We start from the raw sequence: 24,216 nt of genomic DNA, 5'->3' as shown, positions 1-24,216 counted from the left end.
TTTAGTTTTTCGGCAGACACAACATCTTTATTTATATGTGGTGCTGAGGATCGAACCCGGGCCGCATGCATGCCAGGCGAGCGAGCTACCGCTTGAGCCACATCCCCAGCCCTCTCACAGTTTCTTAATCCATTCATCTATTGAAGAACATATAGATTGCTTCCACAGTTTAGCTATTGTGAATTGAGCTGCCATAAACATTGATATGGCTGCATTACTATAGTATGCTGATTTTAAGTCCTTTGGGTGTAGACTGAGAAGTGGCAAAGCTGGGTCAAATGGTGGTTCCATTCCAAGTTTTCTAAGAAATCGACATACTGCTTCCCAGATTGGTTGCACCAGTTTACAGTCCCACCAGCAATGAATGAGTGTACCTTTTCCCCTATGCTGAACATTTTTTCATATATTTGTTGATCAAATGTATATCTTCTTCTGAGAAGTGCCTTCAGCTCCTTAGCCCATTTATTGATTGGGTTGTTTATTTTTTTTGGTGTTAAGTTTTTTGAGTTCTTCATATATCCTGGCGATTAGGGCTCTATCTGATGTGCATGTGGCAAAATTTTGCTCCCAAAAGGTAGGCTCTCTCTTCACTTCATTGGTTGTTTCTTTTGCTGAAAAGCAGCTTTTTAGTTTGAGTCCATCTCATTTATTAATTCTTGATTTTATTTCTTGCGCTTTAGAAGTCTTGTTAAGGAAGTTGGGGCCTAATCTGATGTGATGAAGATTTAGGCTGCCTTCTCCTCTATTAGGCACAGGGTCTCTGGTCTAATTCCTAGGTCCTTGATCCACTTTGAGATTTGGGTTTTGTGCATGGTGAGAGATAAGGGTTTATTTTCATTTTGCTGCATATGGATTCCCAGTTCTCCCAGCACCATTTGTTGAAGAGGCTATCTTTTCTCAGGATGTATTTTTGAATTGGCATTATTTGACTCATTTGTTTTGCCAAATGATACAAGAACTAGAAAATATAAATACTTAGGTTAGAAGATTTTTTGGACTGAGAGTATACTAGCCTCATATATTGTAACCTTGAGCCAGAGAAAATCACCAAAAATATACACAATCACTTATATATACATCTAGTGCCTATAAGGTTATGCCTTGCCACTTCCCGCCCCCCTTGGTACTGGGGATTCCAGAAGCGCTGAATCACATCCCCAGCCTGTTTTATTTTTTATTTTCAGTCAGGGTTTCACTCAGTTGCTTAGAGCCTTGTTAATTTGCAGAGACTGGCCTCAAATTTTGATGCCTCCCAAGTCACTGAGATTATAAGTGTGCATCACCACACCCATCTTTAATACTCCTCTTAAAAGTTTGCATCTGAAAAAATAAAAATAGTGATGGCGAACCAGGAAAACATTTTAAAAGTTTCCATTTGTCTATATTCTCTTTTTTCCTTTAAATTGCTTTTTTCTTTGTTCTGGTTCGTTTTTTTTCAGAGTAAATGCCTTCTTGAATTTCTGGTGATATTTCACTATCTTCTCATTTTTAAAAGCAGGACTGGGGCAGTAGCTCAGCTATAGAACACTTGCCTAGTATGTATAAGGCCTGGATTCAAAAAAAAAAAAAAAGCAGATCTTCTGTGCTTATGATTGAAGCTTATGCACCATGATTTTCACTTTAGGGGGATCCACATGTGTCATTTCCTTCAGGGACCTCTGATATATGTTCTTCTAGGTCTTTTGGGTAATCATATTCAGTTGGTAAATTGTAAATTTTTCGATGTTGATTTTCTGTCCCTTTCTTGGAATTTCTAGGTGCGTGCAGTCTTTGGATTCTTATATTGTACATAAAAACATCTCCTGTAGGTCTCTGCGCCTTCTTTCAAACATCTTTTGGACTCTGCATATTCATTTCAACTTTCATGGCACTTAGCAGTTTGGGAAACTTGCTAAAAAACTAAACAAGAAAGTAGAAGCAAATACGTGATCCATAGAGTACAAAATTGGAGTCACTTTCAGAGCCTTATTTTTCCTTAATTATATTTGATCAGAAATTGGATGAACCTTCGAGATGCTGAGACAGGGAAAATACTCTGGCAAGGAACAGAAGACCTGTCTGTCCCTGGTGTGGAGCATGAAGGTACTTTCTAATACCTGTGTTCACAGGGCTGTAGTCAATACCAGAACCAGCCCTGGGCATCAGGAAGCTAAGTAAATGCATACCTAATAAGTGTGTGAGCCCTGATAGCATAACATGCAAATCCACATGTTGCTGGCATTTTTTGTTCCTTTCTTATATATTTTTTTCCACTTCCCATTTTGTGTTGAAGTTTTAGCATTAGAATAAACCTAAAGATATGAACTAAGATCTCAACTTTTTTTCCAAAAGAAAATTTGCATTTTTTAATCTCCCTGAAGTAAAAGAGAAAGCAGATTTAAAATTGAGAGTAGAGGGGCTGTGGCTGTGGTTCAGCAGTATAGCGTTCGCCTAGCATGTGCGAAGCACTAGGTTCAATCCTCAGCACCACATAAAAAATAAAATAAAGGTATTGTGTCCAACTGCAACTAAAAAAAAAAAATTGAGATTAGAGTCAGGCACAATGGCACACACCTGTAATCCCAGCTACTCAAGAGGATGAGACAGGAGCATCGCAAGGTGGAGGCCAGCCTCAACAATTTAGTAAGACCCTGTCTTAAAAAGGGCTAGGGATGTATCTTAGTGCTAAAGCTCTTGTCTAGTATGCATAAGGCTGGGTTCAATCCCAGTTATACAACAACAACAAAGTACTAAAAGAATAAAAAGAGGGTACCCATGCAGCCCTGTGCCTGGTGAAGGCAGCTACACAAGGCCCTTAGAGGCACCAAATCTGGTATTCCTTGAAGATCTTTCAGGTACAGTGGGTGCATTCGAGCTCTCTCCCTTCAACTGAAGTTTCATGCAGTTACAGGGGCATTATCTGAATTTAATATATTTAACAAGTTTCCTAAATCATCAGTAACAAGTTCCCAGAAACTTGAGGCATCATTGTCATATGGTTTTATGTAGAATGGATCCAACATTTCTATTTCTTTTATCAGCTCGTGTTCCCAAGAAAATCCTCAAGTGCAAGGCAGTGTCTCGAGAATTGAACTTTTCTTCAGCAGAGCAAATGGAAAAATTCCGTCTGGAACAAAAAGTTTACTTCAAAGGGCAATGTCTAGAAGGTATTCTGCTGCCTACATGAAATCAGGGCTTAGATGGAATTGGGACAAAAAGGAAAGGAGTGTTTTGAAAACATCGATTTTTCAACTTAGTTTGTAGTAGGATTTTTACTCGATCTTCAAAATCAGGGACCCCCAGTGAAAATAAACCTAAAACAAGTCTGGCTATGATAAGGGGCTTCAGGGTCCCTGACACTGAGAGTCTGGGCATTGGTGCCTGGCTTAGCACTGATATGATATTGTGACATAGTCGTGGAAAAAGCAGCTGTGCTCAGATCTAGTGCAGTGCTGTACATAATAGTGCCATAAGTAAGATTCAACTGCAAGGGCACCCTGCATTGAGTTCTCCCCATAAAGCCTAAGAGGGCATTAGGCACCTTAGCACTAAAGTTCTGAGTAAGAAAGTCTACCTCTTTGGGCTGGGGATGTGGCTCAAGCGGTAGCACGCTCGCCTGGCATACGTGCGGCCTGGGTTCGATCCTCACCACCACATACAAACAAAGATGTTGTGTCTGCCGAAAATAAATATTAAAAAAAAAAAATCTCAAAAAAAAGAAAGAAAGTCTACCTCTGTTTTAGTTCACATCCAGTCTGCTTCTAAGAAAATGTTGCTTACCCTGTGTCCTGCTTACTGGTCCTCCTTTGCTAAGCCACAAGAAGCAAGCCTCTGGCACTACTCAGAGGACCACCTGAGGGGACTTCCTCATCCTTTCTTATGCCTCTAGGGTCTGGAAAGTTTCTGATCACTAACTTCAGTAGTTCTGGAGTAAAAAGAGGTCACCTCTAAAGGGAGGCAAAGAGCCTGGTAACTTTATATGGGGGCACTGCTCACCAGCTTTTCCTTCTTCCCTCAGAATGGTTCTTCGAATTTGGCTTTGTGATCCCTAACTCCACAAATACCTGGCAGTCCTTGATAGAGGCAGCACCTGAGTCCCAGATGATGCCAGCCAGCGTCCTAACGTGAGTGAGGTCCCAGGAAACTGCAAAGTGTATCTCAAAGCAGGCATTCCAGGCCCAGGGAGCACCTGATCCTGGTCAAGGGGGCAGAGAACTAGGTTGAGAAATAAGGGTAAAGGAGTATCCAGGGATGTCTTAATTTACAGGTTACTGACTTTTGTTCTATAAAAAAGATAGTGTGGCCAGGCGTGGTGGCGCATACCTGTAATCCCTGTGGCTTTGGAGACTGAGAGGAAGATCACAAGTTCAAAACCAGCCAGAGCAAAAGCGAGGCACTAAGCAACTCAAGTGAGACCCTGTCTCTAAATAAAATACAAAGTTGGGCTGGGGATGTGGCTCAGTGGTCGAGTACCCCTGAGTTCAATCCCTAGAACCCCCCAAAAAATAAACAAATAAATAAGATAGTGTGATAAGAGCAGAAAGAATAAAAAACTTTGGGTTGTGGCTCAGTGGTAGAGTGCTTGACTAGCACATGTGAGGCCCTGGGTTCAATCTTCAGCACCACTAAAAATAAATAAAATAAAATAAAGGTGTTGTGTCCATCTAAAATGAAAAAAAAATTTAAAGAATCAAAACCTTTTGGTTAGACCACATTTTAAATTCCTGATTTAGGAGGCTGGGGATATAGCTCAGTTGGCAAAGTGCTTGCCTCGCATGCACAAGGGTTCAATCCCCAGCACCACAAAAAGAAAAAAAAAGTTCCTGATTCATACTAGGTGTAGCAGTACAACACACCTGTAATCCCAGCCATTTGGAAGGCTGAAACAAGAGAGTCACAAGTTCACGGCCACCTAGGCCACTTAGTGAGTCTGAAGGGCTGGGGGTGTAGCAAGTAGTAAAGCATTCCTGGGTACAATCCCAAGTACCCACCCACCCCCCCCAAAAAAGAAAAAAACCTCCTGATTCACCCTAACTTCCTGTCATCTTGGGTAATAATGTATGTTACTTCTCTAAGCCTTAGTCTTTCATCTCTAAACAAAGAATGAATAGTTCTTTCTCACAGAAGCATTGTGAAGATAAAATGAGATGATGTGCAAGGGAACCGGCATGTAATATAGATACCAAATCTAGCTACCTCACTCCCTGTCCTAATTGCCATCCTTCTGGTATCTCTAGGCTTTATTTTATCACCTTAACAGAATCTGCCAAACTCTAAGTCCTGACTTAGAGGACATGTTTGGTTACAGGTTTCCAGTGACTAGCTTCTGATTTAATAGCTATGCTTCTGCACAAAGTTCATTTGTCCTTTGCCCAAAAACACCATCAGTTACTGCCCACCTACCATTTTCTCTTGGGAAAATATATTAGTCTTTCAAATGTTTTATCTCTGCTGAAGGTATAGCTCAGTGGGAAGGAGCTTCCTAGCATATACAAAGCCCTGGGTTTGATCCCCAGCACTGCTGGGGATGTTTTAGTAATAGTGACTTCTAAAGAGTTAGTCCTGCTGGGTGCAGTAGCACATGCCTTCAATCCCAGCTACTTGGGAGGCTGAGGCAGGATTGCAAATTCAAGACCAGCCTGGGCAACTTAACAAAACCCTGTCTCAGAATAAAAAATAAAAAGGACTGGCGATGTAGCTCAGTGTTAGATCACCCGTGGGTTCAACCCCTAATTCTATGGGGGAATAAAAAGACTACCACAGATAACTGTGTACTATCAGATCATCTCTTTCAACAGGTCCTTTATAAAAGCCACATTAAATATGTAAATAGAGGTTATTTACTTTTGAGTTTTTAATAGTCTTTTTTCTTTCATAGTTTTTTATTACAGTAGTACCTTTTTATGTTTTAATTTTTTTGTAGTTGTAGATGGACACAATACCTTTATTTTATTTGTTAATTTTTTTAAAAAATATTTATTTTTTAGTTGTAGTTGGACACAATACATTTATTTTATTTGTTTATTTTTATGTGGTGCTAAGGATCAAGCCCAGGGCCTCACATGTGCTAGGCGAGCACTCTACCACTGAGCTACAACCTCAGCCTTATTTGTTCATTTTTAAGTGTGCCAGAGATTGAACCCAGTGTCTCATGCGTGCTAGGTAAGCACTCTACCACTGAGCCACAACCCCAGTCCCCTTTTTTGTTTGTGTATGGGGATGGCACCTAGGGCCTCACACATGCCAGGCAGAGGCTCTACCACTGAGCTACACCCTAGCCCAGTAGAGTTTTAGTACTTTATTTACCTTTTTTATAATTGATCACCAGTAGAAATGTATCTCCTGGTTATTAATTACCCTGAAAAAATACAAGGTAGAAGAGGAGGACATTGTTTTAAATTTGATTAATCTTTGTTTAACTTCTTGGCCAGATCTGGTTTCTTTCAGGTACTAAAGCCAGCCAATCTACTGGAGTATGTGATGTCTTACTTTTTAGAGCCTCCCAAAATAGTAGTTAACTTTTGAGAGCCCCCCCCCCAAAAAAAACAAAAAAAAAAACAGTTGCCTTTCACTCAGCTTAAGTGATTTGGTAAGGTCACAGTCTCTCCTACTTTACAAACAAATGGGGGCACTGAGATAGCCACCCAGAAAAATAAAATCTCATCCTCACAATAAAGGTACATGATTTAAGGGTCTTTGACTATAAGCCAATGGAACAGGCTCTGGCTAATAGAACAGAGTTGAAGGAGCCAGGGAGAAACCTGGACAGCTTAGAAGATGCAGGGGTAGGAGTCTATGGATGGCTTCCTCCAGGAGCAACCAGAGGAAGGATCCTGCTCAGAGGAGAGATTGATTGACCTGAGTTACATCCCATGGTCACCCCTCTGCAAGGTATAGGAGGAGACACTGGTTTGATACCTGGACTAGAGGAAGGACGGTTCCCCAAATGAGAAGCAGAGTGCTGCTACTCAAAGTCAGGAGAATTGGTACAGGGCAAGCCAAACCTCAGCTATCCACTGCAGTAGGTATTATAGGAAAAGGTACCTCTCTCAAGGGCAGCTGCAGTCTGCAGGTGGCTGTTTGTAATCCTGCCTCCAGCTTGGTATCATGAGGTCCCTGGGCTCTGTAAGCAGCCTATGTGTAGAGCACTCTATGAAGGGTGTAAGAGTACACCAAGACAAGCTCTCATGTCCCATTTTTAACTCAATGGAGACAAACTAGTCACATAAGTATCATGTGAGACTTCTAACCCGTGTGGACTAGTATTCTAATGCCCCACGGTAAGGCTTTGACTGGTGCATGATCCCAGGGCCAGAGACCCCAGAAGGAAACCACCTATGGAAGCCAAGTCTTGTGCCTTGTCATGCTCATGCTTTCTCTTGCCCTCCCATTTCTCCTTCCTCACAGTGGGAATGTTATCATAGAAACAAAGTTTTTTGACGACGATCTTCTCGTAAGCACATCCAGAGTGAGACTTTTCTACGTTTGACAGAAGAATGAGTGTGCACTTCAAGAATTTGGGTTTTGGGTAGGGAGGAGGAAACCGTTTACTTTTTTCCTCCACATGTTTGATTTATGACACTTCACCCCTGATTCCCTTGACGCAGAGCCTGTCTGTGGCCACCAGGGGACCAGCTCCGTGTAGGTAACCAGATGGCTTTTTTCTCCCAAGCCCCCATCTTCCACTGACCAGATTAAACTCCAACCCCAGACCAAGGTAGGGGACTTGCCTGGACTCCTTCCTGGTGCAAGCAGGGAACAAACCAATGCCAGGAACTGATATTGCGGTCACCCATCCCGCCTCCTCCTTGGACCCTGCAGGCTTCCTTTGCCCTTAGTTTTAGAAAAATTCATGTTCCTGACCCATGTTTAGTTTTTTCCTACCATTTCTATTTCATACATTCTCATACATTTAACTTGTAAAATAGACTGTGATATTATTACATAATGTAATTAAAACATGAATTAAAATATTCCTACAGTTTTAGCATGGCACTGCTTCCATTTCTCCTTTTTTCTGGAACATGATTTTGTACCACAGTGAGACAAAAGATATTTTATCAGTGATAGGATCTCAATTGTATTTTACTCCAGAGATTGACTGATCTGGTTCCGGAGAGCCTCGGTTGTTGCTTCCAAGGGTGTACATCAGAGGCAAAACAAGAAAACCATGGGGAAGCAGCTGGCTGGGGAGGCTGGGCCGCTGCAAGACCAGTAGAAGGAAGCTGGTGTGGGAGAGACATGATTTCAACAGCAGTGCTTTCAGGTCTGACAAGAGAGAACCAAAAAGCGTTCTCTTTTAGAAACTTACTTCTGAGCTGCTATCCCTGTCACTGTCCTTTATAAGATACCAGTGATTCAAAGTTTCTGGAGCTGGCGCAGTGGCGCATGCCTGCAATCCCAATGACTTGGGAGGCTGAGGTAGGATGATGACAAGTTCAAGGCCAGGCTCAGCAACTTAGACACTGTCTCAAAATAAAATAAAAAGGGCTGGGGTGTAGCTCAGTGGTAAAGTGCCCCTGAGTTCAATCCCCAGCACTGGGGAAAAAAAAAAGTTTTCTATTACCAAAGAGGTAGGTCTGAGGCCATTACCTGGCTCTCTTTGCATCTGTGGGTGGCAAGGAAACTCAGCACTAGCACCATCTTTCAATGACAATTCTGTTCCTCATTAAATTAATCATTGTCTTCAAAAAGCTGTTCTTTAAATACCAAATATTGGGAAAAACAAGGTGGAAATGAGTTGAGGTTTCCTTTTGCTTTCTTTTTTTTTTCAATACTTTTTAGTTGTAAATGGACACAATACCTTTATTTATTTATCTTTATGTGGTGCTAAGGATCGAACTCAGGGCCCCACACAAGCTAGGTGAGTGCTCTACCACTAAGCCACAACCCCAGCCCCTCTTTGTGCTTTCTTGAAATGCCATCTCTTTTCTCAGAGTGGGCTCATCGCCTCCCCTTTTTCTGAACTGTATTGTTTCCCAGAATTACCTCAGGAAATGCTCTCTGGAGACTAGACCCACTCTAGTGCAGAAAGAAGGCATTCCTAGAGAACACATCTCCACTCACTCACCTGGCCAAAACCGTTAGACTGTGCTAGCTGCTCTGAGGAAAACAGAAGGAATTATAACCCAGTCATTCTTAAAAGCCTTGCATCTTGGGCTGAGGATATGACTCAGTGGTTGAGCACTTGTCTGGCATGAGCAAGGCCCCAGAACCTCTTAAAAAAAAAAGAGAGAGAGCATATGTATGAACCCCAGCATCTCTTTGGGGTTGATACATATTCTCAGGAAAGAGTTATCATTTTATTATAAAACATACAATGCAAAACTTGTGCTTCAAGCTGGAAGGGAGGAGGCAGACTGCTGAACAATGGAAGGAGAAGGAGGGAGGTGGTGCAGGTCATAGGTGAACTCAGCAAAAGGAGAGATTATGGGTGCTTCGGACACTAGGCCACTTGCTGGGTCTCTATCAAGGGCAGCTCTTGTAGTTTGGTTGAAGGCTGGGATAGCTGCCTGAACACCTGGGTATTTTCTGGATATGTTGAAGGCCACAGAATGTTAATAGAAGGAGTGTATGAACCAGGGTATAACCACTGGTTCTCAAATACTGATGGGCATTTTCCCAGCCTCCAGAGATTCCATTTCCATAGATGGAGGGCCCAGAAACCTGCATGTAAAAACACCGCAGGGGCTGCTTATTGGTATGGCACGTACCTGAGCAAGTATGCTAATAAGTTGTACAGTATGTACCTATCATGCATAGGCCCCAAGTTCAACACCCAGCAAGAAAAAGAATAGAAGAAAAGAACCTTTGATCATTGCAGTATAGACAGTTTGCAGACCCATATTTTGGGAAGCGCTGGCATAGGCATTTAATAATTGCTAGAGACATAAATATGGCCCTGGTAGGGTATGAGAGGCTCCCAAAAGGGTTCAGCCATGTTCAGGCCACTCTTATAGGCCAATATATATATATATATATATCAATAAGAGGCTATGCTCGACACGGGCCTGGCTTCCCTGAGCTTTGTCTCTAGCAAGGGATATGACAAATAATTATCAAAAGTGCCCTAAGAGAAGTACAAGGTGGGGATCTAAAGGATGAAGAGATATGTTTTTTACAACATATATATGTGTGTCTATATAGATTTTTTTTTAATTTTTAAGGTGCTAAGGATTGAATCCAAGGCCTCACACACAATCTACCACTGAGCTATACCCCCAGCCATAAATATATATATTGAACCCAGGGGCACTTCACAACTAAGCCACATCCCAGCCCTTTTTATTTTTATTATTATTATTATTATTATTATTTTGAGACAGGGTCTCGCTAAGTTGCAGAAGGCTGGTGTTACTTGTGACCCACCTGCCTCAGTTCCCCAAGTCTCTGGAATCACAAGTGTGTGCCGCTGCACCTGGCTAGTCTTCATTTTTTTTTTTTTTTTTTGGTACCAGGGATTGAACTCAGGTACTCAACCACTGAGCCACATCCCCAGCTCTTTTTTGTATTTTATTTAGAGACAGGGTCTCCCTGAATTGATCAGGGCCTCCTTAAGTTGCTGAGGCTGGCTTTGAACTCACTATCCTCCTGCCTCAGCCTCTCAAGCTGCTGGGATTACAGGTGTGCGCCACCATTTTATTCCCTCTCCCTGGTCTCTCAAACTTTTCAGATTTATTTTATTTGTTAATTTGGGGTTTTGTTTATTTATTTATTTCAGTGCAGAGCCTCACACATCTAGGCAAGCAAGCATTCTATCACTGAGCTACGCCGCAGTCCTTGGATTTTTAAGTTATCATGTGTGAGGAATGTGCTGTTTGCCAAATCTTTAAATATTACACATTCGCTCACGCATATTTACTGAGCACTTTTTAATGTAGTAGACACTAAATAGATTAATATTTGTGGGACAGGATGAATGAACTACCTCCCTTCCAGTAGGTTCTAAGGAGAGGAGACACAAAAAAGAAATCAGAGCCTGGTATGGTGGCTCAGGCCTGAAAACCCCAGTGACTCAAGAAGCTGAGGCAGGAGGATCACAAGTTCAAGGCCAGTCTGGGCAGTTTAGAAAGACCCTGACTCAAAAAATAAAGGGCTGGAGATGTAGTTCAGTGGTAGAACACCCTGGGTCTAATCCCCAGTACTGAACAGGAAAAATGAAGGAAGGAAGAAATGAGATAGTGATCTGAGGAAGACTGGGAAGTGCAGTGGCAGCAGCAGTCAGCAGTGAGGGGTGGAGAGACCAGGCAATGCATGGCCTTTGACTCCCTAACCAAGATTGCCAAGGCCCCCGCAGGCTAGGAATATGGAAAGCTAGGCTTTAATCAGGGAAGGATTTGTAAAATCCCTAACATGCCAACCAGAGTAAGAACCAGATGTGCCACTCAGTTGTCTGTGAACTCCAGAAAACACAGGCTCTGGACAGGGAAGGCCCTGCCTTGTGGGTAGAAGGTGAAAGCCATGTGCCAAGCTGGTGTAGGATGGGGAGGAGAAAGGAGGGAGCCAGGTACTGACCCCCCCTCCTATTCTTCCTCCATCGCCACCAGAAAGAGCACCCTAGGATGTAGATCTGATCGCCAGTCCCCTGTACTTAACCACATTGTCTTGTTCCTGGGAGGCAATACTTTCCACCTGTATTGTCAAGTTTATTTTTAGAACCCCTTGCTAGTGACCTGGTGTCTTTTTCATAGCTTTCAAAACACAGTAGTAAAAAAATCCTCAAAATGAAGAGACATAAGAAGGCTTAGCAATGCTTTTGGTGATTTTATCTGGTCTGCAAACTCATGCTTCCACTACAGCTTTGAATAAACAGAAGCAAGAGAGGTGCAAATTTGGTGAATACATTCAGTTCTGAAGCTGTGTTCCAAGGGACCCCAGGTCACTGATGTGAACTCTCAGAGTTGCCATGAATTTTTTTAACTTTAAAAGGAAATACAATGATACTGAATACCTGTCTTGTACTGCTCAGTTAGCTTAAGACAGCTAAATTTTGTTGGGTAAAGTGGTGCACACCTATAATCCCAGAGACTCAGGAGTCTGAGAGAGAAAGATCACAAGTTTGAGGCCAGCCTCAGCAACTGTGCTCAGTGAGTAAAACCCTGTCTCAAAATTAAAAATTAAAAAAAAAAAAGGCTGGGGATGTGTGGCTCAGTGGTAAAGCACCCCTGGGTTCAATCCCTTGTACCAAAAAAAAAAAAAGTTTCAAAATCAGGCCATGCTACAAAATTCTCTGTGATGCAATATCTCTAGTGATCAGGCTTTCAGAGATTTTAGTGATAGGAAGCAAGTTCCCAGACAAAATCAACATGAATAAGAAATAAGGGTGTGATATCCTGTCCGATCTCAAAGTTTGGGAAGATGTACAGTGCCCAGAAATCACAAACCATGCAGGCGCTATTCCTTGTGCTTTAAAAATGAAGTAAAAAGCCAAGCATGGTGGCATACATCTATAATCCCAATGATCCAGAAGCTCAGGAGATTTCCAAGTTCAAGGGCAGCCTTATAACTTAGAACTTATCTCAAAATAAAAAATAGAACAGACTGGAGATGTAGCTTAGTGGTAGAGCACCCCTGGGTTCAATTCCTAGTAACAAAAAATAAAAATGTTCTCTCAATTTATGTGGCTTACACACACACACACAAAAAAAAAAAAATTAAAGCTATTAAGGAGCTTAATAAGTTGTTTGGACCTACTTACTAAAGAAAGAGAAGTGCTTATTTTGGCTTGGGTGCACCATGAAAAAATTATGGAGATACTAAGATGGCTATGAAGGGAGACAGTGTGGGAACTCCAGCAATGCTGTAGTTTTAGAATATACCTGTTATGACTGGGGAGATAGCTTAGCAGCAGAGAACTTGCCTAGGTTCCATCTCCCCAGCATCACAAAAAATAAATAAAATACACCTGTCAGAGTATTAGAAGCACACATACATCATTGTCACTGGCATTGACTGCCCTCTGGACTTCTGGACTTTGTTGCAATGGCAACAGATAGGCATTGACACTTTTGGATCCTGAGACAGCACTTGATTCCATGAAATGATTTTTGAATTCTTGCACTTATTAAAGGAAATGTATTCAAAAAAAAGGTGCCTCCTAAAATCTCTTAGAATGGCTCTTTAAGTAATTTAACTTATTTAAAACATTCCCGAAACAGCTCTTCTTCATTATGAGAGGATAAGCCAAATTATTGTCACTCAAATGTTTAATATAGATTATAATTATTACTTTCACTTCAAGCTAAATTATGTGCCTCAGAAATATACAGTATGCTATCTGAATATTTTATTGGGCTCAGGACACCCCTGTATAATCAGGTTGTAGATAATGGATGTGTCTACTTACAGAACTTGAAATTTCACTTTATTACTTCATGTACTACAGACATGGAGAGTGGTCATTTATGTCATGGTGCGTTTTGGCCATGCACATTGTTTTGTCCACTCCTTGGTCAGGCTTAGAATCCAAATCATGTCTTCTGGCAGATGCATACCAACTACTGGGGATGCTAGAGATCAAACCCACAGCCTCAAGCATGCTAAGCATATGCTCTGTCATCAGCTCAGCTCCAGCCCCCAACCAACTTTGAATTTACTTACATTCAGCAACAATATACAATTCAGTATAATTAAGCCACAATTATAACAAGTTTCTTTTGGAGGATTCCAAGAAAGTAAAAACAAATTTACTTAAAAGTAGATATTTTGTTGTGCATGGTGGTGCATACTTATAGTCCCAACTACCCAGGAGGCTGAGTGGGGAGGATGGCTTGAGCCCAGGAGTTCACACCAGCCTCAGCAACATAGTTGGATCCTGTCTTAAAAAAAAAAAAAAAAAAAAGATATTTTATGATATTGAAATGATTTTTTGATCCTAGTGACAAACATTTCCAGGCTGCAAATGATGGTGTATTGCACCAAATTCTAGATCACCAGTTGTGGATTTAGTGGTATGCCAAGGAATACAGAGCTGACAACATCCCTGATGAATAAGCACCTGGATCCCACTGTACCTGAAACTGCCATGTTAGAACATCCTAGTCATAACAAATCCCCTTTTCTCATAAACTAATTTGCAACTGAGACCTAATGGATATATGGATTTCTGTCTTGCCTTTTTTTTTCCTTATTTGCTTTCTCTATTCCTACTTCTCTCTCTCCCTCCCTCTCTTCCTTCCTTCCTATCTCCCTCTCTCTTTCTTCCTCTTTCTTTTAATTTGCTTCCCTATAAAAATTCATATGCTCACTTTAAAAAATTTAAAACACACTGAATCAATCTTAGGAAGAAAAGTTACATGGGCTGGGGATGTGGCTCAAGCAGTAGCGCGCTCGCCTGGCATGCGTGCGGCCCGGGTTCGATCCTCAGCACCACATACAAACAAAGATGTTGTGTCTGCCGATAACTAAAAAATAAATATTAAAATTTAAAAAAAGAAGAAGAAAAGTTACAGACCCTCTTCTCCAAGGGAAGTGGGAGAGGGAAGAAAAGGAGGAAAGTTAACAATCCTATTACCAAGAGGCGACATCTCAGGAGATTGCCTTCCTAGCTTTTCTTTCTTTCTTTCTTTCTTTCTTTCTTTCTTTCTTTCTTTCTTTCTTTCTTTCTTTCTTTCTTTCTTTCTTTCTTTCTTTCTTTCTTTTTTCTTTCTTTCTTTATCATTATACGATATTGTAGATACCATTTTCATTTCTTTTTTCTTTTTTTATTATCTTTTGTTGTTGTAGATAGACTGCCTTTATTTTATTTATTTTTCTGTGGTGCTGAGGATCAAACCCAGTGCCTCACTGTGCTCAGTGAGCACTCTGCCACTGAGCCACAGCCAAGCCCTGTAGACACAATTTTCTGTCAACTTCTTTTCTCTTGACATTTTAAAATAAGCTTATTTTATAGCTTATTTTCCCCCATTATTCAAAACTACTTGTAGTTCTGGAAGGAAGGGCACATGCCCCACAATAAACATTAATGTGTTAATTCCAGAAAGGGTGGCTGCACTAAAAATGGATTGGAGAATACAGTGAGCCTAGAACACATCTATATATTTAAAAAGAATCTTCAGGGCTGGAGTTGTGGCTCAGTGGTAGAGCACTCACCTAGCATGTGTGCACCCTGGGTTTGATCCTCTGTACCACATAAAACTAAATATAGGTATTGTGTCCAACTACAACTAAAAATAAATATTAAAAATAATAATAGAATCTTCAATCATTGGCGCACACCTGTAATCCCAGCAATTAGGGAGGCTGAGCCAGGAAGACTCCAAGGTAGAGGCCAGCCTGAGCTATTTAGTGAGACCCTATCTCAAAAAAAGAACTGGGAGGTAACTCTGTGGTAGAGTTCCCCTGGGATGGATGGATGGATGGGTGAGAATGGATAGATAGGTAGATAGATAGATATTCAGTTCTTTGTAAACATTGCTCTGTCCCCTGAGTGGTTATACTGTTAGTCACTTGCCCACTTCCTGACTGTCAAATACGTGGCATGTTTCTAATTGTTTATTCTGCTCAATATCACTACTGTGTACATCTTCGAGTCTATTCTAACTTTATACCTTGGATGGTTCTTGTCAGTGGAATTTCTAGTTAAAAAATATGTATAGGTCTGAGATTGTGGCTCAGCGTAGAGCGCTCGCCTAGCATGAGCGGGACCCGGGTTCGATTCTCAGCACCACATAAAAATAAAGACATTGTGTTGTGTCCATCTACACCTAAAAAATAAATATTAAAAAAAAATATATATATATTGTTTTGGATCGTGATATGTTGAGCCAAAATGCTTTCCATAATCATACAACTGTCCACCCTTTGCTGACCCCACCTACTAATGCCAGTGACCTCCTTAGCCAAGGCACATCCCCCTTCTGCTTGGTGCTGACAGGGGTACCACAAGTCCAGCCTTCCTCTGCCATAGGAGGAGGAGGCCCCTGCCGGATTCCAAGAGCCCAGCTGTGCAATATGTTCCCAAAGGAATCCATCATTTGTTTAGTTCAGCAAATATTCCCTGAACCCTAGTGAGGGTCTGCGTTGTGCAAGATCAGCTTTTTCTGGACATTAATGTCCTTCAATAGGCTAATGGGCTCTATTGAAAAAAATCCAGGTCAAATAAATTTAGAAGGAATGGCATGTTAGCCCTTCCTCTTGGAGTCACAGCACCCCTCAGTATGTTAAAAGCCCAGAAAACACCAGCACTGCACGAAACAGGGTGGATCTCACCTCCTGTTTCTTGGCACATCTTGGGACAGAGACACCAAGCTGCACAACATGAGGGTCTCACCACTTATCCACAAGCCTCACAGAACAATTAGGTTAGTTCAATGACCATGTTTGGCTGTGAGGCATGGATGGGAAGGCAGGAAGGTCAGCAGACCAGAAATCACTGTGGGCTGGAGAAGAGGGAAAGGGGGCTCTAAGCAAAGGATGCAAGGTGGGCCACTGGGAGTGACTAGGCCAGGACTCTGCAACCTGTTGAAAGACGGCCCATAAATGTCACAGCCTCCCCTGATGCTCATTCACCTCTCTATTTTCCTTCCAATCTGGAAACACACCAGGAAAGGGGTCCCCAGCCATGCCCTTTCCTCAAGCTATCTTTGCTGAGGAGGCCTGGAGGCCTTGTAGACTGGAGTGTGGAGCCCTGCATTCTTCCTGTGTACTGATGAGAACTCCTTCAGTTTCAGATAACAGATAATCCAATCTGAAACAGCCTAAACTAAGAGGAGAGTTACTGGTTTGTATAACTGAAAAGTCCTGAGATGGATCTAGAGCTTCAGGGACAACTGGACTCAGGGGCTCAAACAGTGTCATCAGAACTTAAGATTTCTCTCTGCTGCTTGGCTCAGCTCTGCTCCTCTCTGAGTGACCTGCATCTAAATCCTCAAGGGACAAAACCAAATGTTCTTTGCTTTCTAGCAACTTGATAAAAACAAAAACAAACAAACAAAAAACCCAGGGCTCACTCTGATTGGATGACTTGGGTCATATGCCAACTCTGAACCCATCAGTGTGGCCAGTGGGCTCAGGGCACTGATTGGCCAGGATCAAGCCATATGTTCCACCCTGGAGTTTGCTGAGAATGGGAAGAGGAAAGTTCTCTGGAAAGAAAACTGGATACTGCCTGCAGTGATTATTGCTAGGAGGATAGTGAGGGGATAGCTGCTGGAGGTAAAAACAATAGGTGCCCCTAGTGCCTTCTGGAGCCCTCCCCCACAGCTCCTACTGTTCCCTGCCAAAAGCCTCACAGCTGAGGTCTCCCCCACCAACAGGCCCACATGAAATGAGATTGTCTCAAGTGACCACCTGGCACTTGTGCTATGAGCAGCAGCTCTGCTGGAGAGCCCATGGAGGCATGCTCCCTCCAGCCTGGCCTCAGCTGTGATCAGGACTTCATGGAATCCAAACCAGCCCCCAACTGCCAGGACTTTTCTGCAAATAATGCACCTAGCACTCACCCAGCTTGTAAAGAAAATGGGCCAGGTGATTTTAAGAAGTTTCCGTTGTGTTTCCTAAGTTGAGCTTATACCGCCTCTCAGAGTTCAGCCAAGACCCTGCCAGCACAAGGTCTCCCAAATGGAGGGCCTTAGGGAATGATTCTCCACCCTTTCCTGGCTGGCCCTGCCCTTGTCTATAAGGGCTTGGATGACAAGCAGCCACACTACAAATGGGAGCACACCTGTAGCAGGCTCAGGCTGCTGGACAGCTGGGCAGAGTCAAGAGGAAGTTGGCCTGCAAGACCTAACCGGACTGAGGTAGGCTCCAAGTAAAGCTGAGCCCAGGGTTTGCTGTCCCTATGAAGCAGTTTTTACCAGGAGGGGACCACAGAGTGGCCAAGAGCCTGAGGCAGGCAGGGCTGGCCCATATCCAGGACACAGGCTTGGAGAAGAAGGTTGACAACAGCAGGCGAGGCAGTGGGGCCCAGGAAGGACTAGAGGCTGAGTGAGGATCCTGACCCCTGGGATCCTGCCAACAGTGCAGGAGAGATCATGCCAGATTCTGGCACCTGGGCCTGGGAAAGTATGGTAGGCAGCTCAGAGATAGCCAAGCAGTTCATCTGGGGGCCCCTGACCCCCAATTTCCAGTTATAGTGATTCAGGGCCCTCAAGCTACAATCATAGCAAAGCCCACAGTGAGAAGGACATGTGGCATCCTACCAAAGTTGCTCATGAGCTATCAAGCATCCATCCCCAGAGCTGGGTCAGCCCAGGGAGTGCACCATGCACACAGCATTTGAATGAGGCTGAACAAGAGGGCATGTGGTCACAATGCTGAGCACTAAAGGAGCCCAGGGATCCAGAATCCAGGGTAGTTCATAACCCCAGAGATGGCAACCCTGGACCCCAGCTCTAGCTCTGGGGAGGCCTATGGTTTCCTCTCCAGGAAAAGGACCAGGTCCCTAGGCTGGGGCACCAGCTCCCCAGAGGGAAGGGATGGGAAATGACATTGACTTGCCTCTGACTGGGTTCTGGCAACAGAGAGGGAATACGGTCTTGTAGAGGGGAGAGTACTAGAGGGTGACTGAGGCCATCTCTTCTCTGGGACCAGGGAACTAAAGGGCTCTTTCCTGTACTAAACAGAATAGAGGAGCCCCATGCTGTTTTTCTGTGTCCACCAGAGGGCGCCCGTCCCTTGCTAATCTCCTAACTTGGGCTCCTTGGGAGGTCCTGTCCTGCTGCAGGGGACTTTGGGAATGGCATCAACGTGACCCTGGATCCACTGGACAGATACTCACACAACGGTTAAACACATACTAAGCTCAGAACCAGGGAAAGTGTGTTCTGTCTGGGGCAGCAAGGGCTATTCTAGAACACAACTTTTGTGGAGTGAGGGCCTATAACTGGGACTAAGGATGCAGCACCTCAACAAGGCAGCCCTGGGTCCTAGCTCATGCTTCATCCTGTTGCCATTTTGCAGAGGAGATTGAGGCCTCAACATGGCTGCCCCTTCCATGTCTAGACTTAGGTTAAGCTTCTTTCATCCCTTCTGGGTAGTGGTTCACAGCAGGGCTGTAACCTAAAGGAGTTGGGTGAGACTTCATGCATTGCTTGCTTCATGCGGCCTTTGTAGCACTTCACCTGCTTTAGAGACTCACCCTCCTGGGCTCTGGGCTTGGGAACATTCCAGGAATAAGCTGCTCTGGGCAGCAGAACAGACAGAGCCAGAGAGTCTATGCTCCAGAGCCCACCCCCATCCCCTTTTTTTCAGCATGTGTAGTCCAAGCTTTTGCAGGAGTAATGAGGTATGTGCTTGGGAGTTAGAGGGTCCCTTCTTCTAAAGCCTCAATCTGTCTCTGATCCTGGGGCAGCTGCTGGTGGGCAGCTCCATGTTGGACAGATAGCCTGGCACCTGAGCAGCCCAGAGAAGATGGCTAAGCTCTAGCCATAAGAAAGACAAACCCCTCCCAGGATTCTGGCATCTGGTGTGAAGCCCAAAGATGGGGAGAAAAGGTGTGGATGACACGGTACACATGGTGGAGATGGTACGTTGGGTCTGCATGAGATGGGCACTATAGGGGCTCTCCTAAATGCACCTGTTTCTCTTGGTCGCAGCACCTCACCTTAACTCTGATCCTCAAGCCTCTTCAGGACTCTCCAGGGAGTTTTCCTCCTTTAACCTGTGGCTTCCCCAAACATTACCTGGCTGGCTGTTTAGACCTTCTGTCCTGGCCCCTCCTTGCTCGAGCTTCACACACACTAACATCTGCCAGATCAGAAGATGGCCAGTGCTTCCTGCTCCCAAATTTTCCACTTCCATTGCTGATTTAAATGCCACCACCCCAGGGAAGCCCTGACTACTTGAACTTCCTTGTTCATGTGCTTGTAGCCCCCTTGCCCATTGTGCAGCAGTGTCCAAAATCAATAGCATTGAGGAATTGTGGATGAATGTCCAGTTTCTTAAAATTTGCCCCTCCCCCAGGCCATCTTAAAGACTTAATGACTCAATGCAAATGGTGGGGACCTGAGATGGTGGAAGGTGGGGAGACTCCAGCGTCTCCTCCCATCAGGAGAGTATGGGATCCCAGGTGTTATTTAATATTTTAGTTGTAGATGGACACAATACATTTATTTTTATGTGATGAGGACCAAACCCAGTGCCTCATTTCTTACAATAAATCAGTATGTCCCCCTACCCCTACCCAGTCAGCTCAAAGGTGAAGCAAGTCCCTTCAGGGTCAGAGGATTGTGGGGAGGGCAGGTGAGCATCCAGACACATGGATTCTCAGTTCCCATACCCTACTCTGCCCACCAGCTGCCCCTGCCTGCTGGACAGTCATAGGTCCAACTCAGTCTCCCCGACCCTTGCTGGCACCCAGCAGTGTCCCCCTGGGATCTACAGCTCCATGTCTCCTCCCATTGTGATTGCTGCAAAGCAGCCTGCCCCACCTCCTGTCCTTACAACCCAGATCTGAAAACCTGAATGGCCCAATACTGCCTCCTGTGTGCTCAAGGGGCATAGAGTGAGTCTGCCAAATTAATCAGGGCCCTAAACATAGAAGATAAAAGGGATAATACCATGTTATCACTAGAGAAGCCACTAGGGGGTGAGGTGACCAGCCCTACAGTATTACAAAGCCACCACTGGGATGAGTCTGCACCAGTTCCCACTTGGCCTGTGCTTTACAGAATGGCTGATCTACATCTAGCCTACTTCTTCAGTGTCTGGGGATTCTTCTTTCCAGGGCAGAGACCCATTTTTTGGCACCCAGACAAGACCTCTTGGTATAATCAATACTAATCCATTAAACAGCCCCCACTTCCTCCCATGGCTCCACCACCCGTTGGCCAGGATCCAACTGCAGCATGGCCCAGACCACACCCCAAAAGCTGACTACAAAATAGTCCCTGGCCACTCACCAGGGATATTGGCCCTACATGAGTGTACCCTCCCCAGAAGCAATGCCTTCAACCCACTGAACCCAGGAAAGATCCTCCTGCCTGTCTAAGACCCCTCCCTGAAGACTGAAGACAAACAAACAGCAGACTTGAGACTGCTTTGTTAGAACAACTCAGCAAAATAAAATTCCGGTTTATTGTTGGACAACATTGTTTCACACATACATCAAACAGGCCAAAAAAATAAACAGCAACTTCATAGACAAAAAAAGGAAAAAAAAAAGGAAACCTTTTTATCTTTGGCCTTTTTAACCATCTCATACAAACCAACTACTTATAGTACAGCTAAAGTACATACACAAAAAAAGTTACTGGAATGCTCGGAATAAGATTGTTTTTTTGTTGTTGTTTTTGCTTTTTTTACAAGGTTTTTTTTCTCCTTTGAGATTATAATGAACATGGTCACACCACAAGTAAAGTCAGAAGTAGGACAGAGAACGCTCCAAAGGCTGGTTTGGTCATCCGAGATCATTAAAAATGGCTGACCCCTAACAATATGTACAAAAATATAAAATGTAAATAAAAAATACAAACAAATTTTCCTTTTTTAAAGTACTTTTAAGAAAAAAAGCAGGGCCTTGGAAGTTTTGGTTCTTTTTTCCTCCCCTGTTGCAAATTCACGTTGTGGTTTTGGTTGGGTGGTGAAGAGCGCACGTCATCTGCGGGTGGCACTGCCCGTGGTGGGCCGGCGGGCGGGCCTCTCTACTCGAAGGTGACCACGTTTAGATTCTGAGACGGGAAGTGGAGGGTGAATAGGTCACGGTGGCCTTTTATTTTTAGTTTAACTTTTCCTTTTTTGCTGTCTAGTCATCCTCATCGGTCTTCTGCTTCTTGGTATCAACATCATCATCCTGTGCAAAGAAACAGTTATCAAGGCATTGGTAGCTCCACAGCTAAATCCCCTTCCCATCTCCACTAAGATGTGATTCTCTGTGCTCATGGCTCCCCCCTCCACACTACCCTGTGATCATTCTCTCCAGCTTTGGTGCTATAGGTGAAGTTCAGCTAGAGGCAGATGAGGGAAACCACATCCCATCCCAAGCTAGAACCCACCTCGTCATCTTCAGCTGCCCGTTTGCCCGTAGCTGCCTCAGCCTCCTCATCTTCATCTCCATCCTCTTCCTCACCTGGAGAGAACCAAGGGCCAGGTAAATCACTGACCACACTCTGCTTCCCAAGTGGACAGATCAAGGAACTACCCATGCAGCTGCACCCAGAGGCCAGACCAATACTTAAGTGATGGTAGGCTTTGGAAGCTGCAGAGGGCAATGTCCAATGGGAGTGAGCAAGAGGGTGTGGCGCTGGCTGAAACAAGACCCTGCCTCTGCGGTACTAGCCCAGTTCCAGTTGCACATGGTCCACTTTTCCCAATATCCCAGTAGGTTACCAGAGACCAACAGACAAGGTCAGGAAAAGGAAAGAGCTAAGTAGAGACAAAACTACTCACCATCACCTTCCTCCTCCTCCTCCTCTTCCTCACCACCCTCTTCCTCTTCTTCATCTACCTCATTGTCAGCCTCCTGCTCCCCATTTTCCTCATTCTGCTCAACAAGAAAACATAACAGTCAATAATAAGCCGGCCCCAAATTGGAAGAAAGCATGGCTCATGCTGCTACTCTGGAGACTGCCCAATGCTTCCATAGTCCAACCATCTAGGAGAATCCCTGCTCAACACCCTCACCATGCTACATGAAAAACCATAACAGGAACTGCTCTGTACTTAGCCTCCTTCCAACCGGAGCCAAGCCCAAATTTAATAAGAAAAACATGAGGACAGGGAAAGCCAGGGGTCAGAGCCAGGTGGACACTCACAGCATTCCCATTAGCAGGGGCGTCTCTTCCATTCTCTGCCTCCTCCACAACTTCCTTCTTCTCCTTTAAGTCCTTCAAAAGGGAAGAGGGAACCAATTAGTCTTTTTGAGTAACCCAGGATACACACTAAAGGACCTCACTGGCGATTCCCACGGCTCCCTGTGCCTCTCACTTAAAAATCCATGTGGCACACCAAGCCCTAAACCCGTCAGGCCGGGAGGACGGGACAGAACACTTGTCCTTACTCTCATCGAGGACTTGTTTCCAGCTCTAGCTCCGCCCCTCAACTCCTTCTTGGAAGGCAGCAGGTATGTGCCATAAATAAATAAGGTAATGGAGGGAACCAGCCTGAGAAGGGAATGGCCAGCGGAGCACAGAGAGAGCCTAGGCCCTGACAGGCGCGGGTATCTGAAGAAACACCAGTCGCAAGGAAGTGACAACAACTGTCCCAAGAGGCTGCGCAATCTATTGCCTGGGGAAGCGCGCGCCTGTGCTGGGCCCGGCCAGCCTCCATTCTGGCTGTTGATACCCACTTGCCCACCGACAGCCTTCGCGATAGCTCAGCTCAGTGTCAGTGGAACCGAACCTCAGGTCGGACTCCACCAGGCTTGCGACGGTAGCGGATTGTGAACGCTCTGTGACTTTCTCCACCCCGCGGGGCCCAGTTGGCTACCAATGCCAGCAGGCATCCGACACACGGAGCTGAGCCGCTCAGCAGAGGTGCTCAGTAGAGGTCCACGGAAAGGTCCCAGGGCACCTGTAGGTCCTTAAGTTCCCGCCAGCAAGCGGGCCTTCTGGAACCCTGGAGCCGCCCGCTCCCGCCCCCTGGCGGCCAAAGCCCCGGGGAGTGGGTGGGGGCGGGGAGGTAGCGGCGCGCAGGCGCACGGCCCCCGCCCGCCCGGCGAACTACGCGCGCGGGCCTCGGCACGCACCGCGCGCAGGAGCACGTGGCCCGGGGCCGCCAAGTGCCCCCGGGCCCCAGGAGACTCGCAGCCCGCGGGCAACTAGCCCTGCGGAGCGCGCGTGTCGCACGCCAGTTTCCTGGCCTCTCGACGCCCCCTGCCGCCACTCTGGCAGGCTGGACTTGTTGGCCTCAGTCTCTGCACTTGGCGGGCAAAGTCCCGCGGGAGGTCGCCCCAAAGTCGGCTGGGCAGTTTCAGTTATGGGACCGTCAGTTTCAGGTATGGGACCGTCGAGAGGGCGCGCTCCCCAGCTCCTGGCGGCCCTCTCAGGAATTCATCTAACAGGAAGGTGAATGAGAAGCGCCACGGGTGGTGGAGTGGGCTCCCCACACACCGGTCCCCGAGTCGGACCCAGAAGGGACTGAAGAGAACCCCTCCAGAGATCCCAGTCTTGAACTCTGCTCCACCAGGGGAGTCGCTCCTGGGAGAGCCGAAGGTGACGCCAGGGGCACATGGGTTAAGGAGACGCCAAGGTGACTCGCGCCAGGTCCCGAAGGGGCACGAGGGGCGAGGAATCGGGCCGAAAGGTTAAAAAGAAGACAGTCCCTTCTGAAAGGCCGTGCTCGCGCCGAGGGCGGAGACGC

General features: G+C 45.1%; 2 protein-coding genes across 3 annotated transcripts in view; one reads left to right on the top strand and one right to left on the bottom strand.

The window, feature by feature from the left end:
* The window catches only part of Pde6d (phosphodiesterase 6D), a 54,930-nt gene extending 46,959 nt beyond the window's left edge, over nucleotides 1–7,971 (top strand). Inside the window, exons 2-5 of the mRNA XM_015481547.2 lie at nucleotides 1,994–2,082; nucleotides 3,021–3,146; nucleotides 3,998–4,103; nucleotides 7,387–7,971. Coding sequence (XP_015337033.1) covers nucleotides 1,994–2,082; nucleotides 3,021–3,146; nucleotides 3,998–4,103; nucleotides 7,387–7,468 — 403 coding nt within the window. The 3' untranslated portion in view covers nucleotides 7,469–7,971. The remainder of the gene's footprint in view (nucleotides 1–1,993; nucleotides 2,083–3,020; nucleotides 3,147–3,997; nucleotides 4,104–7,386) is intronic.
* A 12,986-nt stretch (nucleotides 7,972–20,957) lies between these two features.
* The window catches only part of Ptma (prothymosin alpha), a 7,096-nt gene continuing 3,837 nt past the window's right edge, over nucleotides 20,958–24,216 (bottom strand). The window contains exons 1-5 of one of the 2 annotated variants that reach the window (XM_015481540.2): nucleotides 22,916–22,936; nucleotides 22,671–22,742; nucleotides 22,306–22,399; nucleotides 21,912–21,985; nucleotides 20,958–21,709 (exon numbers count right to left, since the gene is read on the bottom strand). In XM_015481540.2, coding sequence (XP_015337026.1) covers nucleotides 21,662–21,709; nucleotides 21,912–21,985; nucleotides 22,306–22,399; nucleotides 22,671–22,742; nucleotides 22,916–22,921 — 294 coding nt within the window. In that variant the 5' untranslated portion in view covers nucleotides 22,922–22,936 and the 3' untranslated portion in view covers nucleotides 20,958–21,661. Of the gene's footprint in view, nucleotides 21,710–21,911; nucleotides 21,986–22,305; nucleotides 22,400–22,670; nucleotides 22,743–22,915; nucleotides 22,937–24,216 lie in introns of those variants that run through there. The other variant, XM_015481539.2, reaches the window with a different exon arrangement.

Source organism: Marmota marmota, unplaced genomic scaffold (assembly GCF_001458135.2).
Source record: "Marmota marmota marmota unplaced genomic scaffold, marMar, whole genome shotgun sequence".
NCBI classification, from domain to species: Eukaryota; Metazoa; Chordata; class Mammalia; order Rodentia; family Sciuridae; genus Marmota; species Marmota marmota.
The sequence above is the reverse complement of the archived record's forward strand: the minus strand, read 5'-3'. Positions and strand labels throughout refer to the sequence as shown.